This window comes from Zophobas morio, unplaced genomic scaffold (genome assembly GCF_036711695.1).
Source record: "Zophobas morio isolate AGI-343-1 ecotype UQ-CSIRO unplaced genomic scaffold, CSIRO_AGI_Zmor_V1 ptg000017l, whole genome shotgun sequence".
Taxonomy (NCBI): Eukaryota; Metazoa; Arthropoda; class Insecta; order Coleoptera; family Tenebrionidae; genus Zophobas; species Zophobas morio.
The window spans coordinates 11,167,531-11,186,302 of NW_026972122.1; the positions used below are offsets into that span (position 1 = coordinate 11,167,531).

At 32.9% G+C, this 18,772-nt stretch overlaps 1 protein-coding gene across 1 annotated transcript; it reads right to left on the reverse strand.

The window, feature by feature from the left end:
- Positions 1-14,593: 14,593 nt before the first annotated feature.
- LOC135130106 (immunoglobulin-binding protein 1) lies at positions 14,594-16,024 on the reverse strand. The gene is made up of 2 exons (XM_064057430.1): positions 15,732-16,024; positions 14,594-15,680 (listed from the first exon to the last, which is right to left on the reverse strand). Exons 1-2 carry the CDS (start codon positions 15,852-15,854, stop codon positions 14,769-14,771), a joined length of 1,035 nt encoding a protein of 344 aa, XP_063913500.1. The 5' UTR covers positions 15,855-16,024; the 3' UTR covers positions 14,594-14,768.
- Between the last annotated feature and the right edge of the window lie 2,748 nt (positions 16,025-18,772).

The following is an 18,772-nucleotide window of genomic DNA, read 5'->3' on the forward strand; positions in this document are numbered from 1 at the left end:
GTGTGCGCCCGAAGAAAATCTCTATCGGAGGCCTTCGCCGCCTACGGCGCATATGTGGACGCTTGCGCCTCGATATCAAATTCTTCCCAAACTTCACGCATTTTTTTCGCTAATTGCTTGCATCGATAATTGCGTTTTTGACGTCACAGGTGATTTTTTTTCTAAAAGTGAAACCGCTTATAGATAGTTTTGGCTAGTTGTTGTCGTAGCGTCTTAGCATTGTTATCTAGTTTTGTATTTTTAGAGATAAACTATGAGTCATTTATCAATCAAAATAGCAAACGAAAGGATTGTTTCAGATATGTTTTTGAATTAATTAAATTGTTTAAATAAGATAAACTTGATGCGTGACCTCTAGTGTTAAGTAGTCGCACTCTTTCTCGAATGAGCGGCGGAGAAACCTGCAGTATTACGTGTTTGGGTATTGATTGGACTAGCGAAAATTTTGGAGATGGGGGTGAGTGACCCAGTTCTTGGGAACAGGCACAGGTGAGAATAATTAAGGGATGTATATGCAGGAGCGGGATGATAAAATAGGAAAGTTATATAAAAATATTATTATATTTTTTCTAGACTGGATTACCATTTTAATGAATTTAAATTGCTTTGTAGTATTTGATAATAAATAATTGGTGCTTCTAAATTTTCCTTCTAATTTTGTAGCACAGATATTTTATAGTTGTCTTGAAAATATTACTTAATCGTAGTTAATTGAGAGAAATTTACTAAACGAAGGGCTTAATATTCTATGACTATGACTAGATATTAACTAATTTAGTGTACAACAAAACATCCAGCTTTTTCGAAAAATTATGAAATTTGGTTTTTCGAATTTTAGTTTTTTTTATGAGAACCCCTACAAGTTATAATAAAGATGTATATGCAATGTTAAAATAAATGTAAAGAAGCGCGCTGTGCGTATGCTTCAAATGAGTTTTTCCTTTATAAAATTTTTCAAGGATATCTACATTAATTTGGATGGGTGCAGTATAATACTGATAATAACAGTATTGTATCCCCAAAGTTTCGAGAAAATGGAATGAGCCGTTCCGGATTTAATCAATAAAATAAACTGACTCATTCATTTTTTCTTGGGTCAGCGTATATTAGCAATTTCAAAAAATATGAATTCTTAGATTACGCTCAGTATCTAAATAGCCAAATAAACCTTACATTGATTAAATATATATGTATTTATGTATTTAATCAATGATTCTACTTAACAAATAATAAAATTTTATTTTTTTACGGTTACAACACTACTGTTCTCCAAAATTTCGGAAAAATGGGGTCAACCGTTGTTGATTTGATTTTTTTGAATCAGGCTATAATTATAAGTAGTGCTATAAAAAATATGAATAGATTGATAAACCACAACTATAGACTCAAAATATTTTGCACATTTTGGACAGATGTACTCAGCAAAATTTTTAGATCAAGTTTTTGGAGGAAATAAACAAATCAATTTTTATTGGCAATTTAACATGTTTACGTTAACCGAACATTTACATGAATTCGGAGCATTGGATTCGTCACTTTCTAAGTTAAATTTTAAAATAATGGCTTTGCAATAACGATTTTTTCCAAAAATATATGATATCCAAGGCTCTAATGTAAAAAAGTAATGGCAGATAAACTACAAATATGGGAATATTTACTTTGCAAAATTTTGAGAACTCATGAAATTGATTGAGATGATGAGACACTTTAGATTAGCATTTATAATCTATTCGTTTAGGATATACCTCATAAAATTATATAGACCCCACTTTACAAGAGGCTGATCCTGGATTAAGAACCAAGCAGATTCAAAAGATACTGTAACTGCATCTGCCAACGATAAGATTTACTGCATCTCCACCTCATCATCAGGGGCTCAGTATTATCATAAAATTTTATGTGCTATATCCTAAATGAAACGAGTATAGTACCATCTACACGAGATTCGTGAACTGAACTATTTTTCCAAACGAAACCGAACCTTTCTTTTGTTATAATTCATCATTGTCATTTCTTAGTCTGAGACTACGTTGCAATCAACTTTAGTTCCAAACGCGCATGGGTTACGGTTTGGAGAATGAATTCTACATATTATAGTGGAAAGTTTGTCATTGATTTCTTGGTCAGTTCTGTAAGAGCAATAAAACTATTTGTCTAAATTATTATAATATAGTGTAAATGGTAAAAAGCTGATCAAAATTTGTCTACTCGTCCCCACAACAATGCAATGTCGTCACCTCAAAATTTCGCATAATAAATTTAATTTAAGTTTTCTGTAATAACATACTCCTGTACTTGTGGTTTATGAATCCATCATGATTTCACCCTAGACATATTGTTGAAAAAAAAAACAAATAAATGTTTGCAATTTATTTTATTGATCAAATAAAGAACGTTTACCCTATTTTCCAGAAAACTGGAAATACAGTAGTGTTATATTAGTATTACACTGCATTTGTTCAAATTGATATACATGTCTTTCCTAAAATTTTTTAATGGAAAGACTCACTTGAAACATACGCATAACATATCTTTATTTTCACTTATAGCGGGTTATCATAAAAAATAAAATTCCCAAAATCAAATTTTATCATTTTTGTAAAATATGAATATCTTGTACTGTACTTCAAGGACCAAGGAACTCAAGGAAGTTCTCTCTGGATAATATTAGATCGATTTTTTTTAAACTCGTACACATCTGCAGCTAAAATTGACAGAAAAGTAATCTTGGACCTAGAAATGCCAATGAAAAATTACAATAAAAGGAAAGAAGTTGAGTAGTTTTGGAGAGTATTTATCTAATAAAATTGCCGAAATAAACGACAGGCAAGACGACATACAAACGACAACGAGAGACCTACGTTTTCATACTCTGGCGGTTATGGAACGTCGAAAATCATGAAACCCCTGGCTTTCGCTCAGTAAGTAAAAGAACCTAATCTCGGTTGCTCTACAAGGAATATACTTGAGCCGCTGTTGTTTCTCGTACATATCAATGACCGCACAGACAATGTTAACAACAACATGTTTATATTATAGTCTATGCTAATAATACCAGTTTGCTAATGCGTAGAGAAAATTTGAAAGAAATAAGTGACAAATAAATTTTATTTATTCATCAAAATAAAATACGTTGTAAAATTTTTCGTTATGTCAACAATAACAAATATTCTGTGAATGATGCAACAATGGAATCGAATAATATACTTAAAAATAGAGTCACGTGTTAATTTCTTTGAGAAATGAAACTGAAGAACTGAAAAAAAGTCATTAATGTATCCCCCGTGCTTAGAAAACTCTGAAAAGTTGATACGCATGATTCAGACCTAATTGAGTGAATTATTTGACCGCCAGCACATTAGTTACCATATTTATTATTATTATTATTATTAAATACCGCAGGCGAGCTTCAGATAAGTAATTCTTCATTTCTTTAGTTAATTGGGGGTATTGTAGGCGCTTTCCCCACACTTGCAAGTTTATTTCAAGGGTGGGTGGTAAGCTTTAAGGCTTGCGTCTGGTTCGGTTTAGCCCCATACTAAATACATTGAAAACATCGTCGCGGTTTCCGGAGTTGCATTTTAAAAATATGAGATATATCGCTTTAAAAAAATTATATTTCGAATTAACAAACTTCAGTCCAGGGGACTTCCATATTTATTTTCATATCTAGTATGCAGTTTTTACAAAAAAAAATTATAAAGTTGAACAACTTTTACATCACATTTTAACCGGCACATTGATGCATTTTTTGACGAAGTGCTGAAGTTTTTTGCATTCTGAGATAGGAGGTCCCCTGGGGAAAAGTGTCAGCTTTTTTTTGATACCATTTATAATATTAAAAAATCCACGACTGAGGTAACTAACTCGCGAAAAGTCAAAATCTATTGAAACGAGAAATCGGCATTAAACGAGCTGTGATGCGGTAGCAGAATATAGGTTTACTTAGATTCTGACTTGGTTGGAGATTTCAGTATTTTAAAAATGCAGTTCCGGAAACTACGACGATGTTTTCAATGTATTTAGTATTGGGCGAAACCGAACCAGACGCCACCCTTAAGGCAAATTTTCAAAACAATAATCGTCAACGTAAACTGCCGGCCTTGATGTTTGCAACTCAAAGCACGCACGCCTCACTCCGCAATGTCCGAGAACCATGAAATTTTACGATGCACCTATTATTGTTATTTGTTTCATTCTTGAGGGTATTGCTACTCTAAAATCCGCAAAAAATTCTATCTGCATTTCCATAAGAAAGGATAGAGTGGTAGTATGTCGTGCTTGCGTGGACAGCTAATAACGACTTTATTGTATATTACTTTTTTAACATGTTTTGAAAATCTTAAAGACAAATAACGAAACTAGGTTTATAGTGAAAAACAGTATTAAAAATGTATACTATGTATTTGATACAAATAATCAAAAAATAGCAACTTACAACTATACAAAGTGTATTGTTTTTGAGGGGTAATATGCCTACAATTCATTTTTTTAATGGAATATCCTATATATTTTTACATACTCTGACTGGCTTCGTCGTAGGTTTTATAAACATATACTAACGTTCCAACGTTGTTCCAATTTTCTTGAATGGCCCTAGAATACGAAAAATAGATCTCCCGTTTCCGACTGTCAATCTGTCCGCCATCTGTGTCGATTTTTGTCGAATAAAATAATAATCTTGGAAACTACCGGATTGATTATTGTCAAATTTTATATTCATAGTAGTTTATGTCACCTCAAAATTTTGCCGAATAAATCCTCTTTGAAATATGCAAAATAGTATAATTTTTTATGGGTGCATTCATTCTTCTTGTATCATAGGTGCACTCATAGTTTTCAGAATTGTTAAGAACTTATACAGTATGATTAAAAAAAATTAAAAAATAAAGCAGTTTATTTTGTTGATTAAATCGAGTACTCCGGTTCCCTTGGAATTTGTACACATTGTTTATCACAATAAAAAATCGAAAAATCAAATTTTGTTGTTTTTCTAAGAAGCGGGATTTGTAGTTCAAGGGCAGGGGAAGTTCTGTCGAAATAATCATAGACATATTTGCAATTTTTCTTGTCACCTTTATTTAAAGCTTAAATTAAATTACAGAAATTTAATATAACTCAAATGAAAAAGTGTGTACCAATACCAACCTACATCAACTCATATCTATTCTGGTCAGGCTGCGGTCTGTGTCAATTGAATGAACTGCAGTTGTGTTTGTACAACCTGCTGACTACTTCGACGGTGGTCGAACCACAGCTACGATTCAAATACAACCTAAATATTTTAAATAATCGCCAGCTTATGGTATTTTTTTAGACCTGATACATTCCAATGGAATGTCATGTTTTTAAGTCATGTGCTGTGTAATGTTCTGCAAAATAGGTTTAACTCCACTTTGCATCAAAAACTGGAGAACGACATTTGATTTGGTTTGTATCTGTTGAATATTTTTGTCGTATTCTCATATGTCAAAAACAATATCTTCGGTAAAACATTTTAATCCTCCAAAACTCAGTTCAATGTGAACTAAAATGGCCAGTGTAAAAACAGTTACCAGAACGAGAGTCCATCAGCTAAATTACATTTGCAAAATCCCAAATGAAACACATTCCTAAACCACGGGTGCTTGCCTAGTCGAAATACAGTGGCGGCTCGTCAGATGAGGGAAGTGAGGCGGCGCCTCACAGCATAATATCTTAAGAACAGATTGACTTAATTTATAATTAAAAAAGAGTTTTCAATGCATTAGTTACAAAAATATGTTTAAATGGGAAATCTGTACATGATTTTTTATTTTTTACGCTTCCTGCTGACATTTTCCGTTGAATACTGTACGATTTATGCCCCTAGTTCTTTAACTGAAGCGGCCAGAACGTCGGTTCACTTGAACCAGCGAAGCCCAATCACAGACAAGGATTTCGATGGCTCAGCTCCTATAGTCCTACACATGCGTTCGCTCGGAACTGAGGCGATATCTTCGGTGCTTCTCGGCCAATTTCGGCGTACTCATTAAACCATTTTTCCGTTTATTTTACAGAACGGTAGGGTTGCGGGGTGCGTGGGTAATTAACATGAACGTGAATAAAAACCCACGTGTTGGTGTTTTGTGTTATTGTCTCTTTCATAGGTACAGGTGAGTGAAAAATGAATCCCGAGTACGACATCGTCATGTTGCTTCTTGAAACGCCGTTTTCACGGCGAACCGAGCTATAACATCGGCAAATTTTGCTAAATATCGAGCAGTCAAAACCGTTAATTCATTTAACTTCCATTGATAAGCGACAGAATCGTCAGTACTCCAAGTCATTTAAATCAACTTGGTACCTACGAAACATACAAATGGCTCTGCCGTAATATTTACACAACATCCCGGGATATAACGATTTAAAGAATTTTATCCGAAGTGCAAAGTTCCATGAAAGTTCCAAAGTACACATTAAAAATTTCATGGGCTTAAAACGTTTAGAAAAGAACACAACTATTCCCGAATCCCTCCAAGAAAGTGCTACTTTCAACAAAATTTTGACTTGTAAAAACATTGTTGATTCAATGTGTTATGGGTGTTATTATTATTATTATTATGTTAAGACCCACCACTGACCCGGAAATGACCGGCATTCAGGCAAGACTTCTATCATTACGGGTACTAAGACCAAGTAATGATATGCATTGATTAGATTAACAGAACAACTTTCGAGATTCTAGAATTACAGCATACAAATTAGTCTGCTATTATTCTCTAATCTCACCCCATCCCCAAAAGTCTAGCCTAACTACCGACCATTTATCCGCGCATCACATGAAAAGTGACCTACACTACTCTGACCTACTGGTGCTAATCTAATCTATTATTATTATTATTAATATTAATATTATTAGGACCTACCACTGACCCGGGAATGACCGGTATTCAGGCAAGACTTCTATCATTACTAACTAGTAAGACCAAGTAATATTACTATTATTGTCAAACTTCTATCATCGCCTCACCACATCAGACAGTCACGAGCCGCCACTGTCGAAATATCATCCTCATCACCCAAGTATATCTCATATACGCCCACAGTGATCAACTGATCACTCCTAAGTCTTAAATCAAACACGTCAGTCAAAGTACATCCAATCTCTAAAAAACGAAACAACCGGACTACAATATAATTTGCGGGAAGTGTTAACACATAATTTTCTACAGTTTAGATGTTACAATGCATCAAGTCTACTACTTAATCTCTGATTGTAGTAATTTTTTATCTTTATATGCTCTGTTGTTGTCTAACTAAATCGAAATGAAGTGAAGTAACAAAGAACGTAATTTTAATTTTATTAGTTGTTAGGTTGCATATCCTAACCTTGTTTTTACTTCCCGAGCGTAAGCAAAGGAAGTATTGTAATCGAGTCCGTCGACCGACTCTCTACTTTTACGTTTTCTCGATCTTTCATGACCCCTAGAAGACGAAGAAATAGGTCTCCCGTTTCCGTCTGTCTGTCCGTCTGTCCGTCTGTCCGTCTATCTGCCGTCCTGGATTTTTATTAGACAGATAATCTCCGAAAGTACTGACCGATTGTTGTGAAATTTTGTATTTATATTAGGAATATAATGTAGATGGTAAAACGCTAACCAAAATTTATCTAATCATCTCCACCACTGATGCGATGACGTCACTTCAAAATTGTACATATCAAAAGGGTTTTAAATTGTATAAAATAACGTAGTCCTAAAACATAGTCCCGAAACGTCCAGATTTTTGGAAAAAAAATCAAAATTATAAAACAACATTTTCCAATTTAATTTTGAATCTGCTAAACCGAATGCTTTGAAATCTTGCAGATGTTTTAAGGCTATAAAGTGCATAATAAATTTTTAGTCAAAACTAATTTGCTTATCCCCTCCAAAAAATTGATGACGTCAGGTCAAAAGTTTGCGGCATAGATCCTATCTAAAATGTACAAAATATGATGAGTCTGTACTTGTGATTTATCACTCCATTAATATTTTTTGGATTTGTGTATACAGGGTGACTCAAAAAAAATATCATTGTATTTCAGGAGCGAGGGAAGTTCTGTCGGAACAACTTTAGACCAATTTTTTTGATTTAGAAATAATTGTTTAACTGGTACTACCACGGTGGCATAAATACCACTAACTGGTAAAAATTGTTTGGTAAAATTGGTCGAAGGTTATTTCAACAGAAATTCCTTCGCCCCTGAAGTCGGTATGTACAATAAATCCAGATTTTACCAAAAATTATAAGGTTTGATTTTGCGAATTTTATTGTTTTATGATAGTTCTTATAATTAAATTAAAATAAAGATATGTATGTAATGTTAAAGTAAAGGTAAAGGAGCATGCTACGCGTTTATTTCAGGTGAGATTTTCCGTTACAAAATGTTGTCATGACGTCATCAACATTTTTGCAAAAATACTTACATCAATTTGGATAACAGTATAACAGTATAACAGTAATAATAACAGTATTGTGTTTCCAAATTTTCGGGAAAGTGGATCGTTCTTGATTTAATCTATGCAATAAATTAGCTGATTTTTTTTTTTTTTTGAGTCAGCTTGTAATTATAAGTAATTCTAAATACTATGACACATTGATAAACCACAAATATACAATCATAATATTTTGCATATTTCAGAGGAGATTTATTTGACACAATTTTGAGGTGACGCTGGTGCTCTTCTATTCGGTAAACGTCCTGGATGAAGCCTATCAGTCAAGGAAACGTTTTTTTCTCGATTCGCATAAACTGAAAATGAAATCTGCGAAAATTCTTGCATAACTTCTGCTTCTTTTTTTGCGCATAATTATACAATTATTTAATAGGTTACAGTATTTATAAGCGAAAACATTAATAGACCTTGAAATCAGTAGTACCTAGCAGAAATAGAATGAAGCTTTTTACTTCCCGAGCATAAGCTAAGGAAATATTGTATAGGGTCCATCCGACGAATCCCTACTTTTACGTTTCTCGACGTTTCGTGATACCTAAAGTATAAAAAGGGAGGTTTTCCTTTTCCATCTGTCTGTCCTCTGTCGTCTGTTGCCTGACGTCTGTATCAATTTTTATTAGACACCAAGACAGATAATTTCCGAAACTACTGGACCGATTGTTATCAAATTTTGTACATATATGTATTAGGAATATCCAGTGATTGGAACAATTACTTTTAAAAATTAATGCATTACATTTACTCATTACTTTAACAATTACTTTTTGTACTTTGAAAAATTTGATGGAGACTTAATTTTAGATATTTGTTGTATGGGTCCAAAGGGTCAAGAAAAAGCATGTTAGAATGAAAAAGGCAGTGAGTGGTTTATTTTACTGACGCATTTGTTACGTATTCACATCAGTAAATAAAATAAAACAAATAAATACTTCACGCAAGAGGGCTATATTCATAATTTAAATTCAATAATAACTGACATTCAAAATTTTCGTCAGCTAAGGCATGACGTTTTGTCTTAAAAACATTGGCGCCAACACTAAACATCCTTTCTACTGCGGCGCTAGATGGAATTTTATTGTCGGATTATTAGTGTTTTAACGGGCGGTTAGCTGTTATAAATTTGAATGGACCAGAAAAATGGCTAAAGTTTGTTTGACTACAAATTTTAAAGATTCTGCTCCTGTTTACTCAATTATTGATTAAGATATTTTATTTCTGTAAAACACAATGGATTTTTTAATACAATTTCTACTAATGTACCTTTTTGAAAATTTAAAATTGATCCATAAATAGCTAAAAACAGATGATATCATACTCATCACAATTTTAACGCGTTGTAGTTTTTTTGACAACAAAATTTAAAAAAACGGAAAAGTTGTCTGGGTAGGGTTTTTTACGCTCATTTCAACAGTGTGAAGCTTATTACAATCGGACGTATACTTTTCGCAAAAACTTGGGCAGAAGTTTATATGTATTTCCCTATTCTGGAATATGCTTTAACTCACCCTTAAAGCGATGAAGAGCTTATGTATATATATTATGGATACCTTGTTTCTTAACAAATTCTGTGCTAAATTCGTTTTAGATTTTAACTCCCGACTGGGTTAATATTCTCTTTGTGGGGACAAACCAGGGATAATAATCCCAGCAGGTCAGGTAAACGGTTCGTAGAGAAAAACAAAACAATATTCTTGAGTATTTGGGTTAAAAGTAATTGCATAAAGTAATTGTAAAAGTAATTGAATTACTCAAAAAAAGTAATTCATTGGAATTACTCATAACATTTCTTGAAAAGTAATGCATTACAATTACTGATTACTTAAAAAGGTATTGAATTACTGACGTGGGTGACGTCCTTTCCAAAATTTACAATAATAAATTTGTTTTTAGTTGTATAAAATAAGATATTTCTGCATTTATGGTGTATGAATCCGTGATGAGTTTTCACCCTAAACATCCGGATTTTTGGAAAAAAAATCAGAATTGTTAAAAATGTTTCCAAAATGCTGGATGTTTCATTGTACTTCACGGACGAGGGAAGTTCTGTCGAAACAACCTTTAATCATTTTCGTATTCTCCAACTATAGTATTACGTCGGAGACTGTCATATTACTGTATCAAAATTTAAAACAATAGGATTAGGAAAAAGAATTTAAACGTTTTTAAATACAAGCTGATTTATCGAAGAGTACGAGCACAGTAGAGATAACAATCAGAAGAGACAGCTCGCCGTTTTTCGTGACCCGTTTTCGTGGGTGGTCGTTCGCATTATGACCGAATGAGTGCGCCCAACTGACGTCTAAAATATTTGAAATTTGGCAGTTTTGTTACAATATTTTTGCCGGTTTTGCTTGTTTAAGACTGCTTTTCCGGTAGAATTGTACAAATAGTGTAAAAATGTAATTTTCACAATAAAAGGTAAAATCTTTGTCCGATGAATTTTCATACAGGATCCCTGTTGTGCGCCTTATTCTCTCCATCGTGTTTGGAATTCTTGGAAAAGATAGTAAACATAACACACTTTTTGTTTAAAAAGTCGTCGCAAACGGACAACAACGGTGGTTATGAAATAAATAACAAAAATTTATTATATATGATTCCGTTGTTGTGGTAAAATTAAATATAAAAATAATAAGAAACAAACTACACGTAACAAAAAATTATATAAGCAGACCTTCTCTCAATAAACAATTTTTTTATTTATCATGTATATATACAGAGTCATCAAAATTGATTGAGAGAGTTGGTACTCCCTGTTTTTACCGTGAAGTTTGTCAACCTTATGGCAGATTTGTTTAAGGTTATGTGGCAGTGAATTCAGTGGCGTGAGGAGAGAACTCACCTGAATCAGTTGCGGATACGAAAGTTACCTTCTTACAAAGTTGCGAACGATTTTAACGTTTGTACGAATCGTCTTGATCGATGCGCACCCTATATCTTATTGCTACTCGCATATTAGGAAACGCAATCTAACAACTCTAAAATTCGAGACTTCAAATCTGACAACTAATATTTTTTACCAAACAAAAATCGAAAAAAGACGCCACTGAGTTTTGAAATTTGAAACTTCAAATCTAACAGCTAATATTTTTATACAACTTAATAAACCAAATTATTCAAGTTCAGGTTTACCAACTCTCTCAATCAATTTTGATGACCCTGTATATATTTTGACCTACACAATCTTGAGTTTTATTTTGAAACGTTGCTTAACCCATAAGCAGTCGCGCGTGGATAAAAATGACCCAAGCCGTACATTTTGTCAAATATCCTTTTTCGCTTAATCCCTATGGACTTCCGGTTTCATGAATTCCTTAATTATTCTTACCTGCGTCGACCCATACCAATTACCTGCACTTTATGTGAGCCGACAAATATGCATTTTTTTTGTAATAATTTTTTTTAAATAAAAATTTTACTTTATATGATATTACGCTTATGGGTTAAGTTGTTAGGTAAAATGGGTTTGATTATATATTTATTAACAAGACGCCTTTGCCAAGACGCACTAGAAAACTGTTTTGGATGGATTAGGAAACGAAATGGAAATTCTATTAACCCCACATCTAATCAATTTCAAATGGCTTTTAGAAAATTAATCATACAAGATTATTTTGATGAAACGAACACAGGTAATCAAAACTGCGAGCCTGATAATGGAAGAAATTTTAAAGTTAAATGTAGGTCGTCGTTTTGATGAAGAAGAATCAGTCACCACGATGCAGAAGACCACCTTAAAAGATTGTGATTATCACTTTCACACAGCTGAACAAAACGCAATTAGATATATCTGTGGCTACCTAATTCGGAATGTTTATTAGTACACAGTTGTAGTGAATGTGAAAAATATGCAAATGAACATAAAAGTTTAGACAACAGAAGCATATATTCACATTTCAGAGCCTACCAAACGAAGAATTGCGAGTTATTTGGTAAATTATATATGCCAAACGATAATTTCTTTTTTTTACATTTGTGAATTAGAGCAAATTTTTAGTGAAAATTTTGAAAATATAATTTTACAAACAACTACTTTGTTGAAATTTTTAAATTTATATAAGCAAGCTACATTTGTTCATCCATGCCAAAACTTTCCATACGATTATTTGCTTGCTTTGTATGCTAGGATGAGATTATTTTATGCACTAAAATTTGTAAATGCTAGCTTTAAATTTACAAATGCCAAAGGTGAAAAAATTAATAGAAAGAAAATAATTTGGCAGCATTAACTTTTTTCCTTTTTGTAATTTAATTTTTATTTTATTTATTTTTTCTTAAATAAACGTCTTTCTTTTTAGATGAATTTATTACATTATTTTTACAATGATAATTAAACCTCAAGTATTCGGGGAAAGAATGTGCGAATTGTCAAATTGTGTAAGTAATAAAATAAAAACTGTAACAAATCATCGTGTTTATAAATTAAATATCGACTTTTCTTTTTTCTTATTGCGATTCACGAATATACGATTTGAGCAAACTACACAGTTTGCAATAAATTGCGTACACGAATCAATTTTTGAAATTGTAAATGAAGTGATACTTTTTAAATTGGGTGGCGACATCTAGGAATAGTTTAGGCAACGACCACCCATGACGGCTTAAAATTCGGGTCAGAAAGAACAAAGGCGCCGACACGAGCTGTCTCTACTGATTGTTATCTCTACTGTGGTACAAGCCCGATGAAGGTTAAATGCAACACAACATACATCGGTAGTCAATCACAGGATGCTACGAAAAGATAAAAGTACCTTAAAATATATGAGTTAACCTTCTAATATAACTTAAGATTCTCGACGAATCGTTATTATAAATATTACTACGCCTATTTTCTTCGAATATTTTTATGTTGGTACATTTATGTATAATTCGATCCTCACCTTCATAACTTCCAAGGTTATAATGCAATAAATATTCATACATATAAATATGAATAAATATTATGATTTGATACACTTATAGACTATGAATAATGGAGTGTGTTTAAGAAGTTTAAGAATATGTAGGCTCGTAGGAAGGTGTGGAACACTAAACGTATCAGTCACTGATACAAATAAACGTCCGTAATTAGAAAATGAAGTCATCAGTCAAATTGAGTTAAACTTATAAATAAACAAGACAAGTGCTTAATTTGTTATGAAAGTTAAATAATAGTGACGTAGAAAATATTTCTTCCGATTTTTCGATACTAATTTAAAAAATAATAATTTTAGTGTGGCTTTGATAGTTGAATAGTTTAAATTAAAATAGTTTTTGGGAATATTACCTATGTTGACATTATGTTGCCAGATCTAGGCAATTCTAACATAATTTGAAAATTAACCGTTCTGAGTTTATTGTAACAAAATGAAACTTTAAAATCTTGTACTGAGCATTAAAAATGCAATCAAAAAACCACCATAGATCGCTGAAGATTTGTCAATGATACAATTTTCGTCTTGTCAGAGTCAGATTACCACTACTACCATCAGTTTGAAAGTTTAAAAATGCAACGATCAAAGACAAACTTTTAAAATTCATGACCGTCATTGATCGTGTTTTAATTGTCTCTTGGTATAATCAAAGTTGTTTAAGTGGATGAAAGGTCTAGATAAGAAGTAATTTTGCTAGGGTTAAACAAATTATTCTTGCTACTCGTCATCGTCCCTCCACCGAGCAGAGAAGTTTTGTTTGTTGCCTAAATTCGGTAACTCGCTGCAAGTGATATTTTTAAATTTTCCGTGGTAAATGGTACCATGTGAACACCAGAACACCGTTTATTAAACTGAACAAATACCCAGTGCCGTTTATGTCTTTACTGACTTTGATATTTTGTCTATTTTTTCAAAATTCTGCAATTGGATTTTCTCCATAAGACTTTTATTTCACTTATTAGAACCATTTAGAGCAATGTAATTCACCTCCAAGTTTAAAGCCAATCAAGTTATCCTTTTTGAATAACAGCACCAAATTATTTGTACAGTCCATGGAATATATTCGTCCCATGGTACAATTCCACTTGTAATCCTGCAACCCACATTACTGTGCATCATTTTTCTAATTTCTTGTACTGTATAAAAATATATTTAGTACAGGTTGTAGGTATCAAATAAATAATTGATAGAATTTTTTAGGAAGTAACAATAAACCTCACAATAAATCAATGAGTTTATTTATTAGAATTATACAGCTAATACTTTTAATTTATAATTATTAGTCTTCATGAATTTCTGATAACACACTGTAACTTTTTTCAGGTGGACACTGTGGGCTACCCCTAATGAAATGTAATATCATGTCAAAAATGACCAGAAAAATAACAATGAAGCACTAACTCCTGTTCATACGATTCCCCCAGCCCCTTCTATGTTCATCTTTGAATTCATCCATTTGTCTCATCCTCTCAATATACTCTGGATCATCATCATCCACAACTTTTTCTTTCATTTCTGCCTCCTTTTCATCATCATTCAAGTGAACTCCTGCTAAAGAAGCCTCTTGCAGACTCATACTTCCTGTGGGTTTTTTAGTTGGGTCTGGGAAAACACCATCTTGTACCCTTTTATCATAAAATTCTTGTACTGTCATTGTTGGTAGCGAAGGATAGCCAGCACCAAACACTGCTTTTTGAACCTCATCTTTTGTAATGATAATAGGTTTAAGAGGGGTGACAGGACGTTTTGGTTCGGGTTTTTTCTCATCTTGTTTCATAGCAGCCATATATTCCAATATTGGTTTTTCATTTTGTATGCTATTCAATTCATCCACCGCTTCGTGTATGTACAATTTAAGCATGGTTATAAAATAATCGCGTTTTATTTCTTCATCTGCATGTTCATTTTCAACATTCTTTTTTAAATCTGCTAGTCTAGATTTTAACTCTTTTTGTTCTTTAAACCTTTGAATTTTGTTAGCTCTTGTATTAACTGATACTTTGATTTTGTCCAGCTCAGATTTAGCTTCCTTTTCTTCCTTCTTGTTATTAAAATCGTAATTGCTCAAGCTGTAATCATTACACCTTGTTAAAAAATCTTTAAAGTATATCTCTGCCACTTCAATAATGTCTTTCCGTTCGCCGCTTGTTAATTTTAGGCTCAATGAACCTAAAAGTGCAGGGAGTAGAAAATAACGTAAGTCATTGGTGGCCACTTCTTCTATTCCTTCGTTTCTACTAAAAAGTCCAGCATATGACACTAGACGAGTGGCTTGTTCGAAAATCCCCATTGTTTTCTTTACGTTGAGCTAAAAAAGTACTAAAGTCGAACTTTCAATGCACAAACATAAAAAACATACCTGAACTGTAGGATTATTTGTTGGTTCATTACTGTTACAAATTTCATTATATAACTCCAGGCCTTCATCAAACATAGATGAAAGTGTTTCTACATTTGTATCAATTTGTGACGAATTTGCCATTTTATAAACTGTTATCGAAAAGCACTTTTCTAAACTTTGGCTTAATTACAAAAACAAAAATAAATACAAATGACAACCTTTACGTCAAAATACATAACTGCCAATCTGACGAAATGGAACTTACTGTTGCTGTTCGCGCAAACACAGCATATCATCAGTAAGGACAGCTTTTGAAACGTCCATAAGAAAAGCACGTCGAGAACAACAATAAACGACGGTTGGATAAGGACACGACCTTGAATTTTCGTTAGAAAGTGTAGTGGCGAACCTTGTTACTAAATAAAATTTACCAACATTGTCCGTCAAATGTCAAATTTGACATCTTAGATGTTTGGTTTTGCGTTATTTGTAGTCGTGTTGTGTGTAAGGTGAAATGTTTGATGTTTGGTATTTAATGAATTTTAATGAAACAGTTTTATTTATTAAACAATCAGGCGAAAAATATACAATTATGTGATGCCACTATCATCTAAATAAACACAATGAACAGAGTGGTCAATAAGCGATTACATTTACATGTCAGGTGAGTAATATTACATTATAGCTACATAATATTGTAAAACCTATTATAATTTGTGTTTTTATAGATATAATCATTCATCTATAAGTGGGTTAAAATAGCCAACTTTCGATTGCGTTTAGGTGCACTTAGTAACTGTTTATTTATTAGTTTTATTGAATAGAAAATGCGCATTCGAACAAATAAAGAAAGTAAATAATCGTGTGGAAACTGTTCACAAGGGTGTGGTATGGGCACAGCTGCGAGGGCTGCTTTTATATTTTGGCCACATGAAGGTAAAATTGAATTGATAGAGAATAGTGATGCAAATTGCTTTTCTAGCGTCGCAATATAAAAGATGAATGCTTCATGTGGCATCTTAAGGTTCCCAAATGGTGCATCATCATCAAAAGCGTTGAAATGACAGAGAAGTTTATCATCTGTGAGGACATTACATGCAACAGCAAAATTACTACATGTGTCACAGGTATGTTTCACTAAGCATTTCTTTATTAAGTACCCACAGACATAACTTAAAGAATTTTGTTCCCCCATGTCCAGATGTCTGTAATCTGTCGTATCTACCTCCACAGATTTATGTGCAGAAGTTGTTCGGCTTAAAATTGAATTTATAATTTGACACTGGTTCCTCTCTTTAGATTCGATTGCTACTAACATAGATGCGAAATCATTACAACTATTTGCACCTTCGCTGTGCTGTAAAAACTGCATGCTAAATAATTTTTTGAATGCCCTCTTAAACTGAACAGGCGTTGGGTTAAAGCAATTGCCACCCTGCTGCCTAACTGCGCCGAAGAAATTTTCAAGGCAGTCTTGATTTAATCGACGTGTACATATGGATTTATTAAGTTCCTTTTGTAGTAAAATTGTACTTTTTATTGTTATTCGCCAACAGTGTAAAGATTTTATTGTATTGGTAACTTCTCTATTTACAGAATTTAGAACCTGAACTGTTTTAAAAAAAATTAACATTTTGTTCAAAAGATTAAGCTGATAATCTTCTCCGCGAAACATATTTTTAAAAATCTCTTTTTCGAATGATGTCTTTTTTGAAGAATTTAATAAATCAAATAAATTGTTCATGTTGTGAATAAAAATCATTGTACTTGTGGCCTCCTCGGGTAAACTTTTAACTTCTATTTCAGTTGCCATTCCATTGGCAACATGCCTACTAAAAAGTTGAGAGGCTAGTTTGACCTTCATTTTTTGAAAAGCTTGCGGTCTGACGTGTGCATCGGTTAATTTAGGCGCTAATCTATAATTACGTTTTTTGTCTCTTTCATAAAATTCAATAACGTATTTATGGTGTATAATATTGCCATTTTTATCTTTGAAACGATATTTTAAAAAATTGTTCCTTAGAGCCTTTAGTAAATGGCAAATGTCAAATATATAAAATATCTTATATTGGTCGACAAAAAAATAAGGATTGTTTTCACTAACTTTCAAAATATTGGTGAAATTCACAAAATTGGAACCTACGTCAGTAATAACAGCTCTTACTTTCAAATTGATATTGTATAGTTCTCTTATCGTTTGGAAAATTAATTTTTTAACATTGGCCGCATCGCAGCTGCTTTTAACGAACACATACCCAATGGGTTGTTTCCAGTTGTGAAATATTCCGCGAGCCATTATCGTAAATACGTTATTAGCTGGCAAGTATTGTTTGTTTTCATTTAATTGCTGCAAACCAACTATTTCGTCAGCAGCAATGTCATAAAACAAGTTTGCTTTTATGCTCATTTCATCAGCACAAACCACACATTCCCTTCCCTCTTCAGGCATTGCATTGATTTTAACAGCCAAGGCTTCAAATACAATTTTATTAATGCCTGGCTGAATATTAATTTTTTCAGTACTTCTTTGCAATGTGCGGATAGTGGGAAGGAAAAATGTGTTTCTCAAAAAACGATATGCCATAGGAGACAAAAAAAAAATTGTGATGGCAAATTGCTTATACTCTTGAGAGTACCTCAGCTGTTTCTTCGTTTTTTGATTAAGCTGAACTTGTGTTTTAACTAATGCCGCTAAATTTTGCGGCAAAAGTTTATCACACAAGCTATTAAATTGTTTGATTTCTTGATCAGAGTTTGAAATTGTGTCAATTAATTCTTTCTGTTGCCTTAGTTGTTTCCGGAGCGCTTGTTTCCTTGGTGTACCAGATGACAGCGCTAATCCAGTCTGCGTTTCCACTTCCTTCATCTCACACGGATTTGTAATTGGGAAGAGTTCCTGTGTTGTGTGAGAACCCAGAGTTTGCTGTTCAATATTACTAGACTCTTCAGTTTGTGAAGTCTGTGGCTCCGCTTTAAGACTCCCGAAAGATGAAGAAGAAAACGGTACTGTTGATTGTCCTGAAATTTAACATGATTGCATTTTTTTGCTTATTACTTTT